The following is a 26,711-nucleotide window of genomic DNA, read 5'->3' on the forward strand; positions in this document are numbered from 1 at the left end:
AGCCAATCCAGAGCCCACACTCCAACCACCTCCTGCCTCAGGCTCTCACACTCGGGGCGATTGTCCACCTGCCCTTGTCACCCCAGGCCCAGGTGCCAGACAACCAGGGACAGCCCCTAGGCCACAGAGCCCAGTGAAACCATTCAAACTAGCCAGTCTTAAACCTTCCTACTCTGCCTCACTTGATCCTTCCTGTGGAAACCACAATAAATGCTATTGGCCACATTTCCCTTCCCTCCCTCTGCCTGCCAACTGACCCTGGGGCTCCCTGTGTAGCCCCCCCGGGATGTAGCTGCCCTTGCCTCTTGGGAACTGTAACAAGCTATCTTTTCTTTTCTTTTTTAAAATTTAGATTCAATTAATTAACATATAATGTATTACTTGTTTCAGGGGTACAGGTCTGTGATTCGTCAGTCTTATATAATACCCAGTGCTCATTACATCACATGCCCTCCTAAATGCCCATCACCCAGTGACCCTATGTCCCCTCCTCTCCCTGCCAGCGACCTTTGTTTCCTATGATTAAGAGTCTCTTATGGTTTGTTTCCCTCTCTGATTTTGTCTTGTTTTATTTTTCCCTTTTTTCCCCTATGACCCTCGGTTTTGTTTCATAAGAGTGAGTGAGATCATATTGTAATTGTCTTTCTCTGACTTATTTCACTTAGCATAATACCGTCTAGTTCCATCCACTTCATTGCAAATGGCAAGATTTCATTTTTTTGGGTGGCTGAGTAGTAATACATTGTATATATACATCACATCTTCTGTGTCCATTCATCTGTCCATGGACATCTGGGCTCTTTGCATAGTTTGGCTATTGTGGACATTACAGGCTATTTTTTCAAAGACACCGGTCTTCTGATCTGTTAGCCTTACTGAACCTCACATTTTCTCTGACTACACTGTATTTTAAGACACCTGAGGCTATATCCTTATCTAGGGCTTCCCTATGGCTCCCATGCTGTCACCAGAGCCAAAGATGGGACGCCAGGTGCAGAAACACCAGCATATGTGGGTTCTCTGCAGCCAGGCCTGGTGGGCCTGGAGCTGATGCCGGAGATGATACTGATGATGGTGATCATAACCATCACACCAATAATAATGAGAGCTAACATTCACCGAGGGCTTAGAATGTTCCAGCAACTGTGAAAAGTGATTTGATGTTAATTATTCCTTAGTGATCATAACATACAGGGATGCTATAAAAGCTACTGATTCAGTTCCACAGCCTGCCACCTTTCTTTGAATACTAATGTTTCTACCCAGGGCCTTGTTTTGGTAAAATGCATCTAAGGAGAGTATCACATTGAGTTCTATGTTTAAAATTATATGAATTTTCATTTTAAAGGAACAAGACCCAGTTTTCTGCTTTCTGCATTGATGTGTAGGAAATATGGTTTCAAAAAAAGAAAAAGTCTAGCCCTCCTGTGTCACAGTCAACCACATGAGACGGTCACTGGGTCTGAGTTGCCTGCAGCCACCTGCAGGTGTGGGGGTCAACCGCAGACCTGCCCACCAGCCAGCCTCCTTCCCGTACCTGACCAGCTTCATTTCCTCAGGAGAGTGTGTATGTGTCACGGGGCCATAGGGAATGGGTGGCGGCAGAAGAATTGATGAGACAAAGTAAAACAAAATGAAATGAATTCCAGCCCTTAGGAAAAGATGAAAAACCCTCGTATCCATTTTATAAAGTCAGAGTAAATTGTAATCCTTAAACTCGTAAAGACTGTACAAAACTGCAAACCAGTGGTACTCAGGGTGTGGTCTGGGGAAACTTTGGAGGCCTTAAGACCTCAGAGGGTCTATGAAGCCTAAACCATGTTCACAACTGCAATATACTTATACATTATAATTTATAAAATGTAAAATAATATATAATTAATATTTAATAATACTTGCCTTTTTTACTCTCATTCTCTTATGATACGGTAAAGTTTTCTAGAGACTACATGATTTGTGATGGTATCACTCTGATGGCTAATATAATGTATGTTTATTATATTTTCTAGAAAGTTCTAAGGTTTAGGGTATAAATATGTGTTCTCTGTTCTTCTCTTGTGCTTTTACTAGCTACCTTGGTTACATCTACTATAACTGCTATAACTTCATTATCACTCAATATATTATTCTCAACATACTATTATTTTGAAATCAAATCTTTCCTTGCTCCTCTGTGGAAACAGACTATGAGTATACTTATTGTTTTATTTTTGGAATAATATTTTTATGATTTTTCAAGAACTTTTCTAATTTTTAAGTTTTCTCTAAAACTGTTATTTTAGGGGTGCCTGGGTGGCTCAGTCAGTTGAGCATCTGTCTTCAGCTCAGGTCATGATCCCAGGGTCCTGGGATTGAGCCCCACATTGGGCTCCCTGCTCAGAGCTGAGTCTGCTTTTCCCTCTCCTTCTGCCCTTCCCCCTCACTCCTGTGTGTGTGCACACACGTGTTCACTCTCCCTTTCAAATAAATAAAATCTTTAAAAACAAAAAAACCTGTTATTTTAAAACTTAAGAATCATTTATCCTAAAATAAAAGATAACTTGTTTATGGTATTTTTTCTTATATTTGTAAGGATGGATCATTGGCTTAAAAAGGGAGATCAGAGGACCCCCTTTCTCAACCCAAAGCTGTACCGTATATATAAAAAGACGCTGAGAAAAATGAAACGGACTTATCAGGAAGTTCTCTGACTCATGGAAGGGAGGGATGTTTTCCAAAGAAGCTAGGCATTATATGTGTCATTCTGTATAATTACACGGAAGCTATCTTTCCCTCAGTTTTATAGATGTCAACAAGTTGCCTTTTTATGTCTTATGGAATAAAATATTTGTGGATAATATTACTATGCCAATTAAGCTGAGGTATAATTTTGAGAGCAATCATTGTGTGTTGAAAGAAAAAGGATCTGGGGTGCCTGGGTGGCTCAGTCGTTAAGCGTCTGCCTTCCGCTCAGGTCATGGTCCCAGGGTCCTGGGATTGAGCCCCACATAGGGCTCCCTGCTCCGCGGGAAGTCTGCTTCTCCTCTCCCACTCCCCCTGCTTGTGTTCCTGCTCTCGCTAACTCTCTCTCTGTAAAATAATAAATAAAATCTTAAAAAAAAAAAGGATCTGAAAAATTTAAACATAGATAAGTTCTTTAAAAGTCAAAAATTGAAAACTCTTTTATTTTTTTAATTTTTTTTATTTTTGCAGGCTCCCCACTGAGCAGGAGCCCGATGCGGGGCTCGATCCCAGGACCCTGGGATCATGACCTGAGCCGAAGGCAGACACTTAACTGACTGAGCCACCCAGGTGCCCCAAAATTGAAAACTCTTAACTTTTTTTCAAATTAGAAATTAAAAAGCCACTGCAGCTATGCGATGAGTATATGGGAACGCTGTATTATTTTTTTTCTGTCAATCTAAAATTATCCATCCACCCAAATTATTAATAAAAACACAGCCACTGAAGAACCCTGACAGGTAACTACTGCCTTGAACTGAGGAAACATACACGACAGCTTTGTAGAGCTTACGCTGCTGAATGACTGCTGAATGGAAAGTTAACAGAAGAAATTGCAGCATGCTACTTTCCAATGAAAGAGTAGCTTGCTGAAGCACAGATTAAGTTGCAAACATGAATGCTGAGTTAATTAACATCTCATCCGCAGAAGTATGCCTGGACTTGCTATTTGGCTTGTATTCATCCAGTATCAACAGCAACTAGTCATCAGAGATTGTTTCCATAAAGATCTTTTTTTGTTGCTTGGCAACAAATCACAAGAGTTGCTAGATGAAATATTTAATGTATTGGCTTCCATGGTGTATCCTGGGACAACTGTACTGATATTTATTTACACTGATGGTAGAGACGCAACAGAGGGTAAAACCACTGATGCCGCAGCGTCAATCAGGCAGTGCTACGATACCTGAGCAGCAGTCACTGTATTCTCCACTGCGACCGCAGGTAGACAGGTAGACAGATGGATAGATGGATGGACAGACAGATCGATAAACAGACGCACAGACAGGAAAATGACAGATAGATCAATGACAGAAAGATGTTAGATATAGTTTCATTTAGGAATGTCTTTGATAAGGGCCGCCTGGGTGGCTCAGTTGGTTGAGCGTCCGACCCTTGATTTCGGCTCAGGTTATGATCTCAGGGTTGTGGGATTGAGCCCTGAGTCGGGCTCTGTGCTGAGTGTGGAGCCTGCTTAAGATTCTCTCTCTCCCACTGCCCCGCCTCCCAGCTCTGTCTAAAAAAAAAAAAAGAATGCCCTTGATGAAGCCCCAGAAGAAATTTGATTAAGTCTTGACTCTTGTGCTCTTGTGGTCTCTTTTTAACATTCTGTGTAACAAAATGGGACGTACATGATGGTTATCTTGAAAAACATTTGTAAGATTATCTGAGTTGCAAGCTTAACTAGGCAATTTTTTCAAGGAACACTATTTTTACTTGAAAGAATGATAGACAAACTACGGTTTTTCAGACTTGGGTATTTAGCAGGCATTTTCTCAAAAATTAATGAGATGAGCTTGTCACTTCAAGGAAAACAACTAATAGTACTATTACCAATAATAAAATTTTGAACTCTCAAGAGAAAACAAAGTTTAAAAAAATTTGTTCCTGTCACTGTGAGCTTAATAGCTTTTCAAGATTTTTCTGATGAGATCAGTGGCAATATTAACTAATGCAATATCTGGATGTTTTATAATGAAATATGGCAATGAAAACTGAAAAACCTTTATTTCTCAAATGATCAATGCATGAAAATACAAAATGAGGCATGGGTAAAAGAGCTATTGAAAGTATAAAAGAGGATGTCAGCAGGAATTGTGAAGTGAGAACTTCTGAAAATCCATTCCTCCATAAAAGTGAGGAAACACTGGCAAAAACTGTCCAAATCAAATTTGTCAGAACTCTGGAAATTAATCAATGGTTTGTGACAATCTGAGGGGTGCTTATTCAAGAAAAAACAAAACAAAACTAATTGTCAGTACGAACAGCAAATGTTGTGGCATTTAAACTTCCCTACTCCTCTCTCTCCCCAGCTCCTTGAAAACTACCAGCCCTGCAATCAAAGTGAAAACCAGCAGCCAAGCAGTCACTGGAGGGAGCAGATGGGCTTTGGGCTCCCCAGAAGCCCCATTCCAAGAGAACGGCCATTATTTAACTGATCTGGTTAACCTCTCACAGGGCTTGTCTTTATTTGATCTGAGAGCTTGCTCAGTTGTCAACAGCCTTGTCCTCAAGGGCTTGCTGAAAACACACTCATAAACAGCCAATGGGACAAAGAAGAAATCACAAGGAAAAGTAGAAAATATTTTGAGATAAATGAAAATGAAAACACAACTTTCCAAAATCTATGGGATACAGCAAAATCAGTACTCTGAGGGAAATTTATAGCACTGGTTGAGGGTATGACAGAGATCCATGTTAGGTAAGCCAGGCACACACCTCTGTCAGGTGTATCTCTCTCTCTCTTTTTTCCCTGTTTTCTTTAAATTCCAGTGAGTTAACATACAGTGTAATTGTAGTTTCAGGTGTACAATATAGTGATTCAATAATTCCATATATAACCCAGTGCTCATCACAACAAATACACTCCTTAATTCCCATCACCTTTTTCCCCCATCCTTTCCTTCCCCCTCCCTTATAGTAACCATCAGTTTGTTCTCTCTAGTTAAGAGTCTGTTTCTTGGTTTGCCTCTCTTTTTTCCCCTTTGCTCATTTGTTTTGTTTCTTAAATTCCACATATGAGTGAAATCATAACATATTTGTCTTTCTTTGACTGACTTACTTCACTTAGCGTAATACTCTCTAGCTCCATCCATGTCATTGTAAATGGCAAGATTTCATTCTTTTTTATGGCTGAATAATATTTCATTATATATATTTGTAAGCACCACATCTTTATCCATTCATCAATCAATGGACACTTGGGCTTTTTCCATATCTTGGCTATTGTAAATAATGCTGCAGTAAACATAGGGGTGCATGTATCCCTTCAAACTAGTGTTTTTGTGTATCTTTGGGTAAATAACCAATAGTGCAATTATTGGATCGTGGGGAAGTTCCATTTTTAACTTTCTGAGGACCCTCTATACTGTTCTCCACAGTGGCTGCACCAGTGTGCTTTTCCACCAACAGTGTAAACCCACCACATCCTCACCCACTACAGCGGTACATATTTAATGTATGTATTTAATGCCTACATTAGAAAACAGGTGGCTTTCAAGTCCATAACCTAACTTTACACCTTAAGGAACCAGAAAAAGAAAAGCAGAAGGAAGGAAGTAATAAAGATTAGAGCCGAGATAAATACAACAGAGAACAGAAAAACAACAGAGAAAATCAACAAAATGAAAGGTTGGTTCTTGGGAAGATCAACAAAACTGACAAACCTTTAGCTAGACTGACGGTCTTAGTCAGCTCGGGCTGCCATAACAAAATACCACAGATTGAGTGGCTTAACCAACAGCAATGTATATCTCATGGTTCTGGAGCCTGGGAAGTTCAAGATCAGAGCGCGGGCTATTTTGCTTCCTGATGAGAGCAGAGCTCTCTTCCTGACTTGCAGAGAGCTACCTTCTCTGTGTCCTCACATGGTGGTGACAGTGTTCTAGAATGTCTTTTCCCAAAAGGGAACTAATCCCATCTGATCAGGGTCCCACTCCTATGACTTCCTTTAATCTGAAGTACTGCCTTAGAGGCCCTATCTCCAAATACAACCACACTGGGGGTCAGGGCTTCCGTATAAGAATATGACAGGATTGGGCGCCTGGGTGGCTCAGTTGGTTAAGCGACTGCCTTCGGCTCAGGTCATGATCCTGGAGTCCCCGGATCGAGTCCCGCATCGGGCTCCCTGCTCGGCGGGGAGCCTGCTTCTCCCTCTGACCCTCCCCCCTCTCATGTGCTCTCTCTCATTCTCTCTGTCTCAAATAAATAAATAAAATCTTAAAAAAAAAAAATATGACAGGACACCATTCAGTCCATAGTGCTGACCAAGCAAAAGAGGTAAGACTCAAATTACTAAAATCAGGAATGAAAGGTGGGACATTTCTGACCCTACAGAAAGAAAAAGGATCATAAGGCAATACTATGAAAAACTACACAAATCAACAAATCAGATGTCTTGGATAGAATGAACAAATTCCTAGAAAGACATAAATTATAGAAACTGACTCAAGAAGAAAAAAAAAATCTAGATAGACAGACTTATAACAAGTGAAGAGATCAAATCAGCAATAAAAAAAAAAAAAACTTCCCACAAAGAAAAGCTCAGGTCCAGAAGGTTGCACTGGTAAAACCTAACGTACATTTAAAGAATTAACATCAGCCCTTTACAAACTCTTCCAAAAAATAGAAGAGGGAACACGTTCCAACTCATACTATGAGGCCAGTATTATCCTGATATAAAACTACAGCAAGAGGTGTATGTAATTATTGATCACTATGTTGTACACCTTAAACTAATATGATACTGTATGTCAACTATATTTCAAGGGAAAATTAAAAAAAAAAAAACTAAAGACATCATAAGAGAAGTCAAACTATAGTCTGATACTTATTACGAATATACATACAAAAATCCTCAGGAAAATACTAGCAAACCAAATCCAGCAACATATAAAAGGGATTATAAATCATGATAAAGCAGGATTTTTCTCAGAAACTCAAGGGTGGTTTAAAATATGAAAATCAATCAATGTCATACACCGTGTTAACAGAATGAAAGAAAAAAACCTCACATGATCATCTTAATTTATGTGGAAAAAGCATTTGGCAAAATCCAACACTTAACAAACTCTGAAAAGAAGGGCAGTGTCAGCCTGATAATGAGCCTCTATGAGGAACCCACAGCTAACATTACACTGGACAGTAAAAGACAGAAATCTTTCCCCCTAAGATGAGGAAAATGACAAAGGTGTCCCCTCCAATAACCACTTGTATTCAACACTGTACTGCAAGTTGTAGCCAGGGCAATTAGACAAGAAAAGGAAATAAAAGACATCTAGATTAGAAAGGAAGAAGTAAAATTATCTGTATTCACAGATGACACGGCATCTGTGAATAGAAAATCCTAAGGAACCCATCACAAAACAAAAGAAACAAAACCCCTTAGAGCTAATAAATGAGTTCAGTAAGGTTTTAGGTCACAAATAAAAATCAATTGTATTTCTATACACTAGCAACGAACAACCAGAAAACAAGATTAACAAAATACAAAAGAGACTAACAGATTTTAACAAAATAAAAAAGATTTGTTGGTATTGGTGTTTGACTTTATGTTGCAACTAACCTTTAATAAACTATCACTTGTCCAATTCTGAAGTAGTATCAAATAAAAAAAAATCTCTATCCAAAAAGGCTATTAAAAATACTCCACCCCTTTCAACTACAACATATTCCAACAGATGGAATCCAGAAGAGGATCTGGGAATCCAACTATTTTTTTTTTAAAGGTTGTATTTATTTATTTGACAGAGACACAGCGAGAGAGGGAACACAAACAGGGGGGTAGGAGAGGGAGAAGCAGGCTTCCCGCTGAGCAGGGAGGCCGATGCGGGGCTCGATCCTAGGACCCTGGGACCATGACCTGAGCCAAAAGCAGATGCTTAACGACTGAGCCACACAGGTGCCCCGAGAATCCAACTATTTTCTAATGCAGACATTAAAGAGATTTGCAAAAATAAAATACTATGCTATACTCTTCTTAATACATTTTTTTGGGAAATACATATTTTTATTTTTATTTGTTTATTTTTTTAAAGATTTTATTTATTTGACAGAGAGAGACACAGCGAGAGAGGGGACACAAGCAGGGGGAGTGGGAGAGGGAGAAGCAGGCTTCCCGCGGAGCAGGGAGCCCGATGCGGGGCTCGATCCCAGGACCCTGGGATCATGACCTGAGCCGAAGGCAGACACTTAACGACTGAGCCACCCAGGCGCCCCAATACATATATATTTTTAAATTCTTTTTTTTTTTTTAAAGATTTTCTTTCTTTCTTTTTTTTTTTTTAAAGATTTTACTTATTTATTTGACAGAGAGAGAGAGAGCACAAGTAGGCAGAGCTGCAGGCAGAGGCAGAGGGAGAGGCAGGCTCTCTGCTGAGCAGGGAGCCCAATGCGGGGCTCGATCCTACCACCCTGGGACCACTACCTGAGCCGAAGGCAGACACTTAACAGCTGAGGCACCCAGGCGCCCCGGGAAAGTAATATTTTTTATAAAAATATCTGGGGCACCTGGGGGGCTCAGTCGGTTAAGGGCTACCTTCGGCTCAGCTCATGATCCCAGCATCCTGGCATCGAGCCCCACATTGGGCTCCCTGTTCAGTGGGGGAGTCTGCTTCTCCCTCTCCCTCTGCACCCCCATGTTCTCTCTTGCTCGTCCTGCTCTCTCTCTCAAATAAATAAGAAAAATCTAAAAAAATAATACCTTATTTGGGGGCACCTGGGTGGCTCAGTTGGTTAAGCATCTGCCTTTGGCTCGGGTTGTGATCCCAGGGTCCTGGGATCGAGTCCCACATTGGGCTCCTTGCTCAGCAGGAAGCCTGCTTCTCCTCCCTCTGCCTGCCACTCCCCCTGCTTGTGCTCTTTCTCTCTCTCTCTCTAATAAATAAAATCTAAAAAAAAAATTTATTTTTATTAACAGATAATGGGTAGCTTACTGTCATTTAAAAATAAATACATTTTATCAGTTTTAAATTCTAATTTAGCAAATATTGATAGGCAAAATCCACATAAACAAAAGCTCTTTAGAATCTTCAGTAATTTTTTAAAAAAGATTTTATTTACTCATTTGAGAGAGAGACAGAGAGAAGGGGAGAGATCAAGAGCAGAGGGGGAGGCACAGGGAGAAGCAGACTCCCCACTGAGCAGTGAGTACGTTCCAGTACTCCTGCAGTACTCGAATTTGTACAGTACTTCCCGTTTTTATCACGTCCATGAACCGATAATCATGTATTTGTTTTCTATCATTTGTTAACTGTTTCTACTGTTTACATCTGTCTCACGAGAGACCAAATCGGGCAGTGGTTAATGGCGTGGACTGGAGAGTCAGGCCAGCTGGGTCTGATTCCGAGCTCCACCACTTACTTATTAGCTGTGTGAACTCGGCGAGTGACGTCTTTTCTCTGTTTCGCCGTCTGTGAAATGGGACCAATAAGAGTAGCTCTCGCAGGCTTGTTGTGCGCAGACGAGTGAGCACGCGTACCGCACCGAGGACAGTGCCTGGCCTGCGTGGTGCTACAGCCCTGAGCCCCTGCCATCACCATCACGATGGCCTCACCTCTCCAGATTTTAAACTCTTGGCGGTATTTTAAGCCACCTGTACTTTTAGATTTCTTTTGTCTCCCTTCCTCATTATTTCCTGGAGTAATGTGATTTCAAAGAGCTCAAATATTTGTTGAATAAACAAATGAATGACTCTTATATATGAGAAATCTCTAGAGAAGGAAATGGCTGAGCATTTGATTGTCACTTATGTGGCAACCAGCAATTAAATCTCTCTCTTTACCAGGTGGCTGATCTCCTCTGGCACTTAAACCTGTTTTGTTAAGAGAGGAGAATATTTGTTTTAAAATCCGTCTTCTCAAATAGCACAGGAAGGCCTTTCTTCTCCATTTACGAGCTGGACACCTCACCTTAAACTGTCACAAGGAAACGAGCCATTTGTGGTAGAGACACAGGCCTCGGGATTCCTGAGCCCTGTGATCTACCGGCAGCTCTTTGGGGACATATGACATATGCTTAATACAAAAATAAATTGGGGGGCGCCTGGGTGGCTCAGTCGTTAAGCGTCTGCCTTCGGCTCAGGTCGTGATCCCAGGGTCCTGGGATCGAGCCCCGCATCGGGCTCCCTGCTCCGCGGGAAGCCTGCTTCTCCCTCTCCCACTCCCCCTGCTTGTGTCCCCTCTCTCGCTGTGTCTCTGTCAAATAAATAAAATAAAATCTTAAAAAAAAAATTGTATTAGATGATACATTTCTTTAAAGCACCGGGGGAGACGCGTTCAAACCCTTCCACTGTAGCGGTCGCCTGCCTGTGGCAGTGTCTGTATGGCCCAAGCTTTACTAAGGATGGTTCTCTTTCTCTGGAGGTTTAAATGGGCCTGGGGGCTTGTGGGCCATGAGAGCATAAGAAGCAATTGTGAAAATAATGACAACATCTGCCCTTCTGATGCCGTCCTTTCTCTCTCCTCTGGACTCTTTCTCCCTCTCAGCTGGATCCTTCCCAGCAGCATTTTAACATACTTAGGTCTCTCCCAAATTAGAACGGAGCAGAACAAAACTGCCCTGCTTAGCCTCTATCCCACTTTCTGTCCTGCTCACAGCCAGATTTGTGGGAAGCGCCGCATACACTTACTGGCTCCGTTCTCCCACTTCCCACCTGCTCCCCAACTCCTCAGTTTGGCTTTCGCCCCATTAGTCTTCAGAAGGGCTCAGCACTCGCCCTCCGTCCACTAAATCCACGCCCTCTCACTTCTCATTTACACGGACTCTGCGACTCTCTCTGGCTGACCAAGGCCTCGCCACCGCCCCCCCCATTTCCTCGTCCTACCTACCCCCCCAGGTAGTTTCCAGTGTCCACAAAGAGGGCACGTAACTTTCCATGCCTTTTTGTTACACCTATACAAAGGCACATACATCATTCATCAGAATGTGTATTTATGTTTTTTTCCTGAAATTGTAGTGTTCCTATCCCTTTGCGATTTCCTTTTCCCATATGACATTATGCCCCAGACAGTCTTTTTTTTTTTTTTTAAAGATTTTATTTATTTATTTGACAGAGAGACACAGCGAGAGAGGGAACACAAGCAGGGGGAGTGGGAGAGGGAGAAGCAGGCTTCCTGCAGAGCACAGAGCCCGATGTGGGGCTCGATCCCAGGACCCTGGGATCATGACCTGAGCCGAAGGCAGACGCTTAACGACTGAGCCACCCAGGCGCCCCATACCCCAGACAGTCTTGAAGTCGAAAAAAACATTTCTAACTCTACAATTTTTTATTTTCACATATAAATGTACGCATATCAGACATCACTAAGTGATAGCACATCAGGACAAGTTATTACATTTTTAGAAATTAGAGAGAAAAACTGGATTCTGCATCTAGGGGTTCTCTTGAGCTTCCAGGGGAGCAGGACCCATGGCCGCAATCAGAAGTGCACAAATGTTAACTCAATGGAAGGCAAAACGAGCATAATCCCCGTGGCTTCTGGCCACACCCCGATAGAGCCATTTTATCTTGAGAAGCACTGAGTAGCTCCCTGAGAACACTGGCTCCGTTATCTGTGTTTTGGGTTTAAATATTAAATTAAAAACATTTTACATTGCTAAGCAAAATGACATATGATCAGAGGCCTTGAAAATAATTTTGCTTGGGAGGCGGCAGCCACATTCCAACGACAGTGTGACTTGCTCAAATGATCTCTGGAAGTTTCCTTTAGTCTAAGTCTGGGCATCTTTCACTTTCCTTTCTCTTTCCAATTTAGAAAGTCACACCGACCCTCAATGAAGGGTGAGTAAAACACAGACAGCCCAGCCTTCCCCGGGGCGCTTGTGCTCATGCTCTGCGGTTGGCCGTCAGGGTCACAAGGGAGGGGAAGTCCAGGACCTGCTGACTGGAGTTCAGCACAAAACGTCATGTTCTGGCCTCAAACACCTGATCCTTTCCTTACAGTTTCCCAACTACACCCCTCCTAGGAATCTTCTGAAAATTCTCGTTATCACAACAAATATTTTCAAACACCACCCTCTTAAAATAATAATCTGCACAGGATAGCCAAAAGCCCAGAAAATTAAAAGATCTCTATATGGGTGCCTGGTGGGCTCAGTCGATGGAACATGCGACTCCTGATCTCAGTGTTGTGAGTTCGAGCCCCACGCTGGGTGTAGAGATTACTTAAAAATAAAATCTTAAAATAAATAAATAAATAAAAGATCTCTCTATTCCTTCATTTTTAGTAGACTGTAATTGCTTCCATAGGGATATCTCCAAAAGTTGAATTCCCATCATTAACAGAACAGTTGAATCAAATGAATTTTCCCTTGCCATTCAAAGGGGTTAACAGCAACAAAACAAAACAAAACATCCAAAGCAAACAAAAAAACCCCCAAAGAGGTAACACAAGAGGAGGAAAAAGAGATCTTGAGGGGAACTCTTGGACAGAATGACAAAAACTCACTGGAATTCAATAATTAAGACATTAACTCAAAATGTAATTAATTTAGAACAGGACCGAAGGGCCAGGCACAAAGCAGGTGTTGCATCACAGTCCTGAGAAGACTGAGTCAGGGAGCTGGCAAACAATGGCCCACAGGCCAAGACGCTTTTGGGTTTTTTTCTAATTTTATTTTACTTAAATTCAATTAATTAACATACAGTGCATTATTAGTTTCAGAGTAGAGGTCAGTGATTGGTTCATCAGTTGCATGCATACAACACCCAGCGCTCAGTACATCACAGGCCCTCCTTGACGCCTGCTTGGGAAAGGCCAGCAAGCTGAGAAGGAGTTTTACATCTTTAAACATTTGAAAAAAAATGTTTAGTACACATAAAAATCAACCAGAATTCAAATTTTAGCGTCCATAAACACAATTTTATGGGAACACAGCCACAGTTGTCCATTTATGTCTTGCTGACAGGTACTGTGCATTACAGTGGCGGGCCTGAGCGGCTGAAACAGAGACCTGAGGAGCCCACGAAGCCTAAAATATTGACTACTTTCCTCTTTACGGAAAAAGCCTGCCGATCCCTGTTCTAAACCAGATTACCAGATTTTGCTGCCATCGACTTTGTGTGACCTGAGGCTGGTCTCCTCCCCTCTGGGCCCACCCCCGGAGAAGGTGCTGGCCAGGATCCCCAGCCGAGGTCCAGAGCCGCACTTGTCGGACAAAGGTGAGAGCACCCGCTGGTGCCACCTACAGCTCAGGGAGCAAGTGGCAGGCGGGAGGCTGCCTGTGGGAGGGACAGTCACTGGTGGACCTCAGCGCGGCTGTCTGCTTCGGTGGAGGGCTCATAAACGAACTAGCTCCCCAACTGCCACGGATGGACGAAATCTGACTTTTACATACCTTTCAAACACACAGACCACAGCTCCAAGGAGAAACATGTCCCCCACATTCACTTCAGGAGTAACTGCTCCCCACAACAGAGAAGGAATGCAAACCAATTATTACTACAGAGAACTGGAGAGGGTAATGTGTATGTTTTCTCTAGGTCTGAAGGAAAAACAAGGAAAAAGCCTGTCTGACAGATCCATTTATAGTGCACGAGTCACCATTCTCTATACCATTTCATGAGACTCACTCACATTAGTTCTGAACCTTCAGGCTTTAAAACACCAGGTAAGCAGATTTTTCACAGCTGAGGAAACCCACATGAAAACAAATGCAATTAAAGGAGTCAAATGAGCCAAGCCTCTCACCCGAGAGATTCTCACAGTGAGCCTCTGTGCCCAACGTTCCCAACCACGAGGAAGACCAGGGGAGGCTCATGCCCCTTCAAAGCAAAAGATTCATGTGGAAGAACCGTTGTCTTTTAACTTCCCGTGAAACCCAAGTGCTGTGGAGTATGGAATCTGTGTGCTGGCTGCAGCAAGCCCACCGAAGGTGTGGCCACCCGCAAGTGCTCCCACCTCGAACCCTCCTGTTGGTGGAGTCTGACTGCCGCCCCCCAGTGACATGTCCTGAGCAGAACCCAGCAGGAGTGATGCTCTGACGCCGTTGAGCCTGGAGAGGGTTGGAAGTTTTGCCGCCAACTGGGAAGGAAGTGCGGGCGAGACCGCTGAGTGATTAGAGGCCACGTGAAGAGGCCGTGGAGGACGCGAGGCTAGCTTGGACACGGAAAGCAGCCACACGACATCCCACATGAGACCAGCAGACACCCACCCAGCTGAGCTCTAACCAACCCCCAGAACTGTCAGAAATAAGGCAGCAGGGATCGAAATCTCCCATTTCTGGACTAACTCTTCAAGGCAAGGAAGAGACTAAATAGTTTGGCCCAAGTTTTTTATGTGGTGTCAAGAGCCTCCAACTTACTTCATCATCTTCATCTTCATCATCATCAGATTCAAGAACACCATCCAGCAGCTCTTCTAAATAACGAAAAAATAAACGAATGAATAACTGTGAACACGGTGGGGAGCCTTGGCCAACAGAACCCTTCAGCTGCTGCAGAGACAAGAATGAGGTGGCACCAGAACAATTGGGTTTCTGGTGCCCACGCAGCCACAGACTCAGATCATCCTACACAACTTAAATCTCTCTCCCTGTTTGTACCAGAACGCACTGGTAGTGGCAGGAGAAAAGTTGAAAGCCAGCATATAATTTGAGAGGAATTTAGAGGAAAGGAAGTGAACGAGTATCACTAGGCACCGTGCTGGGCACCGTCGCACGTGTTATTTACTCCTTACAAAGATTTTGTTGACTCTCATTCCCATTCTATAGCAAAGAGCAAACACAGGCATAGAGAGGATAAGGGGCTTGTTTATGGTCTCATTCCCACATTCGACTCGAGTCTATTTCTAAATCCCATGATTTTTCCACAGAGGCTGGAGTAGTGGCCATGGCAGCAGGGTGCCCGAAGGCTCTCGTGGTTCATTGCTAGATTGTAAAGGAGTTTACAAAGGGGATAACAGCACACTGGAATCAGAGAATGAGCCTCTGTTTCTTCATCCGTGAAATGGGTATCAGACCACCTACTTCCTAGGGTGATTGGGGGATTTTATAACACGCCAGAACTACACCACCTGGCCCAGGGTCAGGTACACGTCAGGTATTACACAGACGTTCGGTTACTTTCTCCTCCACGAAGACTTCCCTGATCCCTCACTGAGTAGTCATCTCTCTTGCTCTGCTGAACACACTCAGCATTTTCTCTAGACAGCACTGTACTAGCATAGTACTATAGTACTATAGTATAGTACTAGACAGCACGGTAATAGATAGTAGAAATAGTACTGTGGTAGATAGTAGTACCAGACAGTCCTATAGTATAGTACTAGATGGTACTGTAGTAGACAGTAGTACTAGACAGTACTGTAGTATAGTACTAGACGGCACGGGAGTAGATAGTAGTACTAGACAGTACTACAGTATAGTACTAGATGGTACTGTAGTAGACAGTAGTACTAGACAGTACTGTAGTATAGTACTAGACGGCATGGGAGTAGATAGTAGTACTAGATAGTACTATAGTATAGTACTAGACGGCACGGTAGCAGATACTAGTACTAGACAGTACTGTAGTAGACAGCAGTATTAGTATTGTAGTAGACAGTAGTACTAGACAGCACTGTGGTAGACAGCAGTATTAGTACTATAGTAGATAGTAGTACTAGACAGCACTGTGGTAGACGGTAGTACGAGACAGCACTGTAGTAGACAGTACTCTGATAGTGCTTGCCACTTTTGGTTGACCAGTGCCTCCTAATGTATGAATGGCTATGCACTATCTGGGAATGGTGAGTGCCTGGGGAACAAAGCACAGGGCTTACTCATCCCTTTATTCCTTATGTATCTTCCTTATGATCACTCATTTCTTAAACAGAAGACATGAAAGTAACGAAAGCCTGAGAGAAGAGGATGGGAAGTCAAATAGGAAGTAGGAGGAAAGAAAGAGTGAAAGGCAATTCTTTTTTTTTTTTAAGATTTTATTTATTTATTTGGCAGAGAGAGACACCGCGAGAGAGGGAACACAAGCAGGGGGAGTGGGAGAGGGAGAAGCAGGCTTCCCGTGGAGCAGGGAGCCCGATGTGGGGCTCGATCCCAGAACCCTGGGATCATGACCTGAGCTGAAGGCAGATGCTTAACGACTGAGCCACCCAGGTGCCCCTTGAAAGGCAATTCTTTTTTTTTTTTATTTTAAAGATTTTATTTATTTATTTGAGAGAGAGAGAATGAGAGACAGAGAGCATGAGAGGGAGGAGGGTCAGAGGGAGAAGCAGACTCCCCGCCGAGCAGGGAGCCCGATGCGGGACTTGATCCCAGGACTCCAGGATCATGACCTGAGCCGAAGGCAGTCGCCTAACCAACTGAGCCACCCAGGTGCCCGAAAGGCAATTCTTGAAGAGACTGCTCAGCACACGTAGAAAGGTGGCAGACTGACCCAAACTTAACCCCCAAACCATTTCACGGAAGGGAATATGTAGAAACCCCAGGACACCCATCGTCCTCGACATGAGCCTCATTTCGAAGGGAAGGACTCCACAGACTTGGCTGGACCAAGGACAGCAGGACACGGACTTCTGTCCTCACCTCAGAGGGGCTTGCACGCCTCCATGCCCATCATGGCCCCACCATTGTCAAGAAAACTACTTTGCAGACAGGGGGAAATTATGTCATTCTGCATCTGAGCTGATGCTGCATTACCTAACTTCTACTCCCTCCCAGCGCACGAGGAGCATGACTCCGTTCCACCTGCAGTAAATGCCCATCAAGCAAGTGGCTTTCAAAATGGAGTCGCTGCTATATTCATCAATTGTAAACATTTCTTTTTCAAATAACGGAAATGCCCTCTGCCACTTTTTAAAAAAGAAATCTTTGACATTTTGTGAGGTCACGGCTGGTCCAGCCATACTCACTCCCCTGAGCCTCTTGGCTCAGAGGCCTTCTCTTCCCAGAACAATCCAGTCCTGAGAACTAAAGTACCTTATAAACCTCAGCTCTTCCTCTGGGGCATGACGGGGGCATCAGCCCGGTTTCCCACGCTGTTCTGTTCGCTGGGCCCTGGCATAACCTGCTGCCCTCACTCCGGTAACTACCAGCGTGTGGTGCTGGAGCTGCCGGTCTCCTTGCTTTCCTGAGGGCCCAGCCGGTGAGGCTGGCTCTGTCCTGCTCCTGTCCTCTCTGCAGTCCCCCTCGCTGAGGGCTGGTATGACGGACGAACCTCCCTGCTGTTGCTGTTGGCGGTCACCTCTGCTTGCCAGGTCACCAGCTTTCCCGTGAGCTTCGCCAGAGCAGTCCTTCCCTGCCTGTGGGGAGAGGTTCCTAAAGTAGCTAGAATTTTTGTATTTGGAAACCTTAAAACTTTCTAAGATAAGTGGTGCTAGAGAATGGAGACGGGCTTGAATGTATGAAAACCCGTTTACATGTCTTAAATATATACTAAAGTGAAACAAGAAAGTAAAAAAATAAGGATTGTGGCAATGCCATTTCACGTATCTTAAACTAGAAAACTGCTACTAATTCATACTTTCCCGTTACTGTCCACTTGAGGACGAGGCCTGGACTGGGTGGGAACTCCAGCTCTGCCCTCTCTGGCTTTCATCACCATGCTGGTACATTCATCCATCCTGACTCCATGCTCATGACACATATCCTAAGGTATTTGTGTATGTCTGGTCCTCCATCCAAATGTTCAGTGACTTTCTAATTTTGGTTCAAAGTAGCAGACTCCTAGGTAATAGTCTCTGGGGACCTGCCACTGTCCCATGGATACAGAATAACTTAAGTGCTTGACATTCTTTCTTTAAACTGGAACTTACCGAGAAAGGCAAGTGTATCTCAGGCCTTTCCTGGACATAAAGTGTGAGCTCTGCCCACGATAACTTCTTGGCAAAGCACATCTCTCATGGAAATGTCAACTGACCCTCCCTCTTCACATTTGTCAGCACGCTGGCTTGAGGGCCAGATTTACGTAAGAGAAAGAGATGGTTTTGGCCAGGGAGCAAGGCGGACCTCCCCCTGTGCCTTGGCAGCCAGGAAGGAGGGAAGACTGACAAAGAAATGGAGGTGGCTATGTCTCAATAGACTGAAACACAGAGTCACGCTTGAAGAAGATTCGCGGCTAGATGTGACCTTGAGGCTGCACAGGACCCCTGGCCTGGGACGGAGGTGTCAGCATGGCTGATGAGCATGGAGCAGAAAGGGACCAATGTTCCTGGCCTTCCCTCTCTTTCTGAACTGTTGCCTACCCAAAGAAGGTTAGGGAGCAAGCTCAGCCCTGACTGAAGTTAAGGTTTTATTTAGCGTTATTTTGTAAATATGCCTGCCCAGCAGAATTGGGGCTTGAAGTCAGAAATGAAGCTGTTGCAGGGGCGCCTGGGTGGCTCAGTCGTTAAGTGTCTGCCTTTGGCTCAGGTCATGATCCCAGGGTCCTGGGATCGAGCCCCGCATCGGGCTCCCTGCTCGGCGGGAAGCCTGCTTCTCCCTCTCCCACTCCCCCTGCTTGTGTTCCTGCTCTCGTTGTCTCTCTCTCTGTCAAATAAATAAATAAAATCTTTAAAAAAAAAACAAAACGTCTACCTTTGGCTCAGGTCATGCTCAGCGGGAAGCCTGCTTCTCCCTCTCCCACTCCCCCTGCTCGTGTTCCCTCTCTCGCTGTGTCCCTGTCAAATAAATAAATAAAATCTTAAAAAAAAAAACAAAACGTCTGCCTTTGGCTCAGGTCATGATCCCAGGATCTGGCTCAGCGGGGAGTCTGCTTCTCACCCTCCCTCCACCCCTCCTCTCTGCTCGTGCTCTCTCTTGCGCATGCTCTCAAATAAACAAAATCTTAAAAAAAAAAAAAAGAAAGAAAGAAATGAAGCTGTTGCAGGGGACCTGGGTGGCTCAGTCGGTTAAATGTCTGACTCTTGATTTTGGCTCAGGTCGTGATCTCGGGCCCTGTGTCAGGCTCTGCGCCCAGCGGGGAGTCTGCTTGAGGATTCTCTCTCTCCCTCTCCTTCTGCCCCTCCCTCTATTCGTGTACATGCGAGCTCTCTCAAATTAAATAAAACTTAAAAAAAAAAAAAAAAAAGAAATGAAGCTGTTGCAGAAAATCAAATTCTATTCCTTGCTCACCTGAATTTGGGATGAATCATATTTGCTCTGTAGGAACCACGGGGGAGGATGTTCACATGGAAATGGGCCCTAGCCTGAAGACAGCTGAGGTCTCACACCTCACTGGCTGCTCTCCCAGCTGCTTCCTGTTGATCAGGAGCCTCTAACATCCTCTTTCTGCCTCTCCTTTTGGGTGCACGTCAGAGGCAGGGATACGCCATCTTGGCTGCCCATGGGGATCACCCAGGAGCTTTAAACACTATTCACACCTGGGGTTCCCCCGGAGATTCTGATTTCACCAGCATGGGATGCTGCCTTGGGGACTTAAAAATCTCCTCAGGTGACTGCCACGTGCAGCCCAGGCTGTGAACCATGAGCTAAAGAGCCACCTATGGGCTTCTTCCAGTGAATGGCTTCTGGCAGCTACCTTGCTCAAGCTGCTGACTTGGAAGTAGCGATCAGGAGATTCATTTTTTACCTTCGCTCATGTGCGGGGCAGGATCTGTCACATGGACTTTCTGTGATGGGAAGGGCATGTAGAAAGACATACATGACAAACTAGGCCCCGGAGGCAGGCAGGGCCAGGTGCCTCTGACAGGTGTATGAGTCAGGAGCAAGGTGTCAGGGGTCCACAGAAAGAGCTAGAGTTTCCTCTCCATCCTGGTTCCATCCAAGGCTTCCTGCACCTTCCTTTCCTGCTCATTATGGGATGTAGATTGTCACGGTAATGGAGAAAGCCAGAGAGAAAGAGGATCATATCCTCCCATGGAGCCAGTAGGCAATATAAATTTTTCTTGAAAGAATGAATGCATGCGGGAGAATGATGTTTTCTGTAGCAGTGCTGGGGAGACTGGCATTTGTTTTCCTTACTGGGACCCCAGGGAAGCCTTATGAGGTGGGGGAAGAATTAGGAGGGGGAAGCCCGCATAAAGAGAATGTACCCTACACGCAGGGTGTTTGTGATTGCTTTTGAATTCTTTTTGTTGACTATAAGCCTGAAGTGTGATGAGAGATGCTGGTCTTGGGACAGATTGGCTTTGACTACCTGGTCAAACTTTTGTTGGTGGGTTTGCTTGGGTCTCCCCAACCTCCCTTAAAGCCTCTTGAATGAATTCCAAGACACGACAAGCCTTCTAAGAAAGCTCACACATTCTTCTAGCCCATGTGAAAGATGCAAAAGATCACAGATTCTTGCATTGAACGGACCTGAATTAAGCTGCTTGATGATGAATTCGATCTGGCGGACCATTTCAGCATTGCCTTCTTTGATGAAGCAGCGAAGGATGTCCTCCATTCCCTAGGGGCATTGGAGAGAGTAAGAGTTAATATTTCAGGGCTTTTTTTTAATGGGGTGAAACTAGTTTTCAATGGAATAGTTTCACCTAATCAAAAAAAAACCCTTTATTTGGAGGGGAGGGATATACACAATAAAAATTCCTCTGCTAGTACTAAGCATTATTTTTGTTCTTTTTACAATTCACAGTGGCATTATTTTCGTCTTGGTTGACTATCCGACCAAATTATAAAACATTTAGCCAACAAGAAAACCTATTGTACAGAGAACTGGGGGTTGCCAGAAGGAGGTGGGTGGAGGGAGGGGTGAAGTAGGTGAAGGGGATTAGGAGGTACAAACTTCCAGTTAGAGAATAAGTAAGGAGTCATGGAGATTAAAAAAAAAAAAAAAGTACAGCATCAGGAATATAGTCAATAATGCTGTAATAATGTTGTATGGTGACAGATGGTGACTGCACTTCTCTTGATGAGCCCTGGGTAACATAGAGAATTGTTGAATCACTATATTGTACACCTGAAACTAAGATAGCACTGTATGTCAACTATACTCTGATAATAAGTGAAAAAAAAAACTGTAAAATTTTACTGGGTAAGTAAGTACTCCCTTTAGTTTGGGCAGTATGTTGTTTTGGGAGGTGGTTTCTTTCTTGTGATTTCTTTATACTCTTCCTTCTGGATTTTAGGCACAAAATGAAGAGTAAAACCGTATGTGTAGAGAAGTAAATGAACAAGCAGCACCTCTTTTTAAACAGCTATCATTCTTTTTCTATCAAAATAATTACAAAGTCACCACACCGTACATTATTTACTTTATCATAAAACGCTGACATCAGACTTTTCAATATTGACTAACAGAATTGTAGGGAAACGTAGAGGTTAAGACACGGACTCGAGCACAGGTGTCTGTCTCCCCTCCCTCCTCTTTCCTTGAGGGATGCGAATGAGGATTTGTGGCTGGAGCTGGGGAGGCTTCTTGCCACTGCAAGGGGAAAGTGTTTCTCATCATGAACCCAAAACAGAGGAAGCAGAGAGAAATGGATCTACTAACAGTGAACTCTGATCAAGCTCTGCCTGGAGTTTATGCCTGGACTTCTCAGTGAAATGAGCCAACATTTCCCTCTTTAAAGGCAGGCCTGTTTGGAATCAATAGCTCTAACTGAATCAAAGAAGTGCCAAGTGTGCAGTTTTGAACACGGTGAATTCCCATCACCTAGAGCAGAGCATTACCTTCTAGAAGGTTAAGACTGGATTGTATCTGAGCTCCCTCATGAATTAACTGTGTGACCTTGGTCAAATTGCTTAGTTCCTCTCAGCCTGTGTCCTCAACTATAAAATAAAGATGGCAACTCTAGTTAACATGAAATTTTTAGAAGATGAAGAATGGGTATTGGTTATATAGACGTATGTTTGTCAAATGCGCGGAACTACGTATATAAGGCCTATGCATTTCACTGTTCATAAATCATACGTAAAAAAATAGCATCTAGTCCAACCGCTGGCACACAATAGATGCTCAATAAATGGTTAAGACTGTGCTTGCTGTTTGGAAGGGTTTTGTGGCTCAGAAGAGAGATCTGGTAGCTGAGGCCAAGGGAATAAACAAGGTTGCAGGTGACAGAAGAGTGAGAGGCTTAGGACAGCATCTTTGAGAACAGTAACATTTAACTGGTAGGCAGAGATAGGTAAGCACACAGAGGAGAACGTGAAGGAGTGGTCTGGAAGGGAAGAACAACTCTGGATAGTCACTGGATCAAGGAAGAGGCTGCCAAGAGGGCAGCAGTCTGCTCCAGCTCAGGGCAGAATGTTTGGCTGGGGTTTAAATCCCACAGAAGAGCTTCGTGGCTGACAACTGCTTCAGCCCTGGACGCAGGAGGCTTTGGAGTAGGCATGAGGGCATCCCTATTGATCTGAACTGCTCTCCCGCCCCAGACCTTGGCAGTCTCTTCCAAGTTCAAATGGGGCTCACTGTACTCTTTTACCATTTTCTCCACTTTGGTGGGTATTATTTTGAGACTGCCATAATAGCATTTGGTACTGATATAATTTTTAGGTATTCTTCGTCATTTTCCACCAGCACACACATAGTTGCAAAAACAGAGTTCTTATAATATCATATTCTCCTCTCCTGGGACTCCAGTTACATAAGTGTGAGACCTCTGGGTATCGTCCCCCAGGTCTGAGGCACTGTCCCTTTCCTCCACATTTTTTCTCTGTGGCCTGGATGATCTCTAAGAGTCACACCCTCACAACCTACAATTTCAAGTCTCTCCTCCCCACCTGGTCCCTGTCCCTTTACCGCCGTTCGCTCCTGTCTTCTCCACCCCTCACCCTGGATGTCCTTCCTCCATGCTGCTTTTCATGCTACTTGATCCATATCATCTCTGTTCTTTCTTTTTCTTCAGCCTACATGTCTGCTTCCTTGTTTTGGCCTTGGTTGACAATTTCTGTCACTGGAATGACCATAAGGCAGAATTTAATCAAGTTTATTTTCCCTGTTCCGTATTGAGATAGCAGATTTTATTTTTTTTTAAAACAATAGGCAGTTAAGTTGCATTACTATACTGTGACCACACAGAATGGTTCTTAATTTTTTATCTCTGGCATAACTGTTGATGTAATTTTAGATGACTAATTAGGAGATTTAGCAATTCTTTTAAGGAAGCAGAATCAAGTGGAAGAACATGTTTTGGCCTGTGTTTTGACTGTGGAAATATATTTAATCTCTTCATCATAGCATTTAATATGCCCACTGTTAACCTGGTTTCACATTACAGGGAAAAGGGCAAAACTCCAGTGCTTTTGCTGATTAGATCTAGAAACACTTGTCACCTTAAAAGATGCTAATCGCCTGAAGCTTGTTTTATACTTCCAATATAAACACTAATGTAAACACACTAAATACTGAATTCACTATTTACCAACCAAAGTAGCTACCTGACAGTTTCATCATCGTTAGCTGGACTTCTGGCCCCGCTGGTTGCTGTCAGAGCGCCCATAGGTTAAGAGTGTCTGGCCTGCACCAGTTCTTTTTTTTTTTTTTAAGATTTTTTATTCATTTGATAGAGAGAGACACAGTGAGAGAGGGAACACAAGCAGGGGGAGTGGGAGAGGGAGAAGCAGGCTTCCCGTGGAGGACGGAGCCCGATGCGGTGCTAGATCCCAGGACCCCGGGATCATGACCTGAGCCGAAGGCAGACGCTTAACAACTGAGCCACTCAGGCGCCCCATGGCCTGCGCCAGTTTTCACTGCTGCCCCAGGCCCTCCAGGAATCCTGGGGGTGCATTTCAGTCGGGACTTTCTCCATTTTACCATTTTCCTGCTCTCCTACTATGAAATGCATAGGCTTACCCAAAGCCCCAAATTAAAATGAACCATTAAAAATGTCTATAAAAATGTAACTTTCCAAAAATAAGCCTGCTGGGAACTTTCTAACACTGTAGTTTTTGTTAGAGAGAGAGAGAGAAATTGAGCATGAGCAAGGCAGGGGCAGAGGGACAGAGAGAATCTTAAGCAGGCTCCACAGCCAGTGCAGGGAGCCCAATGTGGGCTCACGACCCTGAGATCAGGACCTGAGCTGATCAAGAGTCAGACGCTCAACCGACTGAGCCATCCCGGTGCCCCTCTAACACTGTAGTTCTTCCTTCTAAAAAAAAAAACAAAATTTTTTTTTTTTTTTTTTTTTTGAGAGAGAGAAAGAGAGCACGAGAGGAGGAAGGGTCAGAGCAGGGAGCCCGATGCAGGACTCAATCCCGGGACTCCAGGATCATGACATGAGCTGAAGGCAGTTGCTTAACCGACTGAGCCACCCAGGAGCCCCTCTAACACTGTAGTTCTTAAGATTTAGGAGTTATGGATCCCTTGAGAATCTGATAAAAGCTACAGACTCTCTCCCCAGAAAACTGCACATGTGTATCTGGCATATAATTTCAGGGAGTTCGCAAACTGTGTGTAAGCCACGGAGCCCAACACGGTCTAGGAGCTCCCTGCTCTAACAGCTTCCGAACCGCGCCACTGACTGCAGCTTACGAACTGCTCCAGCCCATTTTCTTACCATTGCTCTTGCTTCCTCACGAATGGATGGAATAGAAAGGATGCTGTACAGAGCTCCATTCACATACGGCTGTATCTTTAAGGGGAGAAAAAAACGGTCATTTGCAAGTTCTCAAACACTGTACAACTCCGTGATCAAACACCCCACTCAAGAATAATCTGGCTAATGAGGAGAGTGAGCGTTACCATCTTCCTGAGCTCCAGGATGCCTGTTTCCAAATGACAGATCTTTCCATTTGCATGTCCCAGTGACAGCGACAACTAAGAGTTCAAAGCCAAGTTCATTATTGGCTCCCAAAGCTCACTCCTGCTGTGTTTCACTGCTTAACTAACGTCATGCTGATCACGCAGGCTTCTAGAACCGCTGGAGTCATCATCGATTGTTCTCGCTTCTCTCCAGAGTTCAGTCTCCAGGCTCCTTTGATAGGAACCCTTCTTTCCCACACACATTGCCACTGTCCTTGCTCAGACATCGTCCGTGACCTAGGTGACACTCAATCTCCAAAAGAGTCTCTCTCTTTGATGTTCACACTATAGTCCAACAATCACATCATTGCCAAAATTCTACAACATGGGCCAAATCATCCCGCTTCCTACCTCGGAAACCTTCCCTAGAGCCTACCTGGAAAGTTCTAACTTCTTAGTACAGCACACAGGCCCCTTCAAGGTTTGGCCTCAATATCATGTCCCCCTGCCCCTCCCTTCCTGCCACCATGGGGTTTACACTGTACAGATCGGTCTCACCCTACTTACAGGGCCCCCCACCACACCACACACTCTGCTCTGCTTCCTGTATATCCCTCCACTGCTCTACTGGATTCAGTCTATTTTTATATTTATACTTCTGTCTCCCCCATTGTGAGCTCTTCAAGGACTGGACCCATGTTTTACTCACACAGGTAACCCCAACCTCAAGCTGCACAGGACACGGTACATGGCAGGTGCTTGATAAATGAGAGCTCCCTTTTGAGTAGATTTTGTGCTACACCCTCCACAGCAATGGAGGAGGGCCCATTCCCACCATTCTTTTCCAGCACTGGACTTTATTATCCCTTAGTTTTTGCCAGTCTAATGGGTAAAGAGAAAAAAGGCATCTTATGGTTGTTTTTAGTTTCATTTTCCTGACTATCGGCAAAACTAAACATCTTGTCTTTATCTATGGGTCATCAAGATTTACTCTTCCGTAAACTGCCCATGTGTGCACTTTATCCTTTTCTTATGTCTTTTAATTATCAATTTATAGGAGATCTTCATATATAAGGGATATTAAACTTCGTTCCTATGTGATGCAAACTTTTCCTCAGGGTATCATTTGTCCGTTGACTCTTACTGTGGCCTCTTTTTCCATATAAAAAAATTTAATGTTCACAGAGTCAAATCTGTGCATCTTTTTCGTTATGGCTCTCGGGTTTCATTTTCAAGATCACGACTATCTCACACAGGACACATGTACGTAGCATTGATTTGTGTAGCGAACACATTTCTAGGCTCTAACATGTGTACAGGTAGATTTTCCAGCTCATCTTCAAAGCAAATATATCTGTAACAATCCTCCGGTCTATTCTGTCCTCAGAGGTAACATACTGGTTCCAACACTTGAAACCAACATTTACTATTAGAGACT

At 44.0% G+C, this 26,711-nt stretch overlaps 1 protein-coding gene across 7 annotated transcripts in view; it reads right to left on the reverse strand.

Annotated features, from left to right (window-relative positions):
• ARMC9 (armadillo repeat containing 9) overlaps positions 1 to 26,711 on the reverse strand; it is a 137,082-nt gene that overhangs the window by 45,032 nt on the left and 65,339 nt on the right. For 6 of the 7 annotated variants that reach the window (XM_081813413.1, XM_081813414.1, XM_081813412.1 and 3 more), the window contains 3 exons: positions 25,089 to 25,163; positions 20,950 to 21,040; positions 15,022 to 15,077 (listed from right to left, as the gene is read on the reverse strand). In XM_081813413.1, the coding sequence (XP_081669539.1) occupies positions 15,022 to 15,077; positions 20,950 to 21,040; positions 25,089 to 25,163 (222 nt within the window). Of the gene's footprint in view, positions 1 to 11,939; positions 14,742 to 15,021; positions 15,078 to 20,949; positions 21,041 to 25,088; positions 25,164 to 26,711 lie in introns of those variants that run through there. The other variant, XM_081813415.1, reaches the window with a different exon arrangement.

The sequence above is a fragment of the Leptonychotes weddellii genome, chromosome 3 (genome assembly GCF_054177405.1).
Source record: "Leptonychotes weddellii isolate Sample4059 chromosome 3, ASM5417740v2, whole genome shotgun sequence".
Taxonomy (NCBI): domain Eukaryota; kingdom Metazoa; phylum Chordata; class Mammalia; order Carnivora; family Phocidae; genus Leptonychotes; species Leptonychotes weddellii.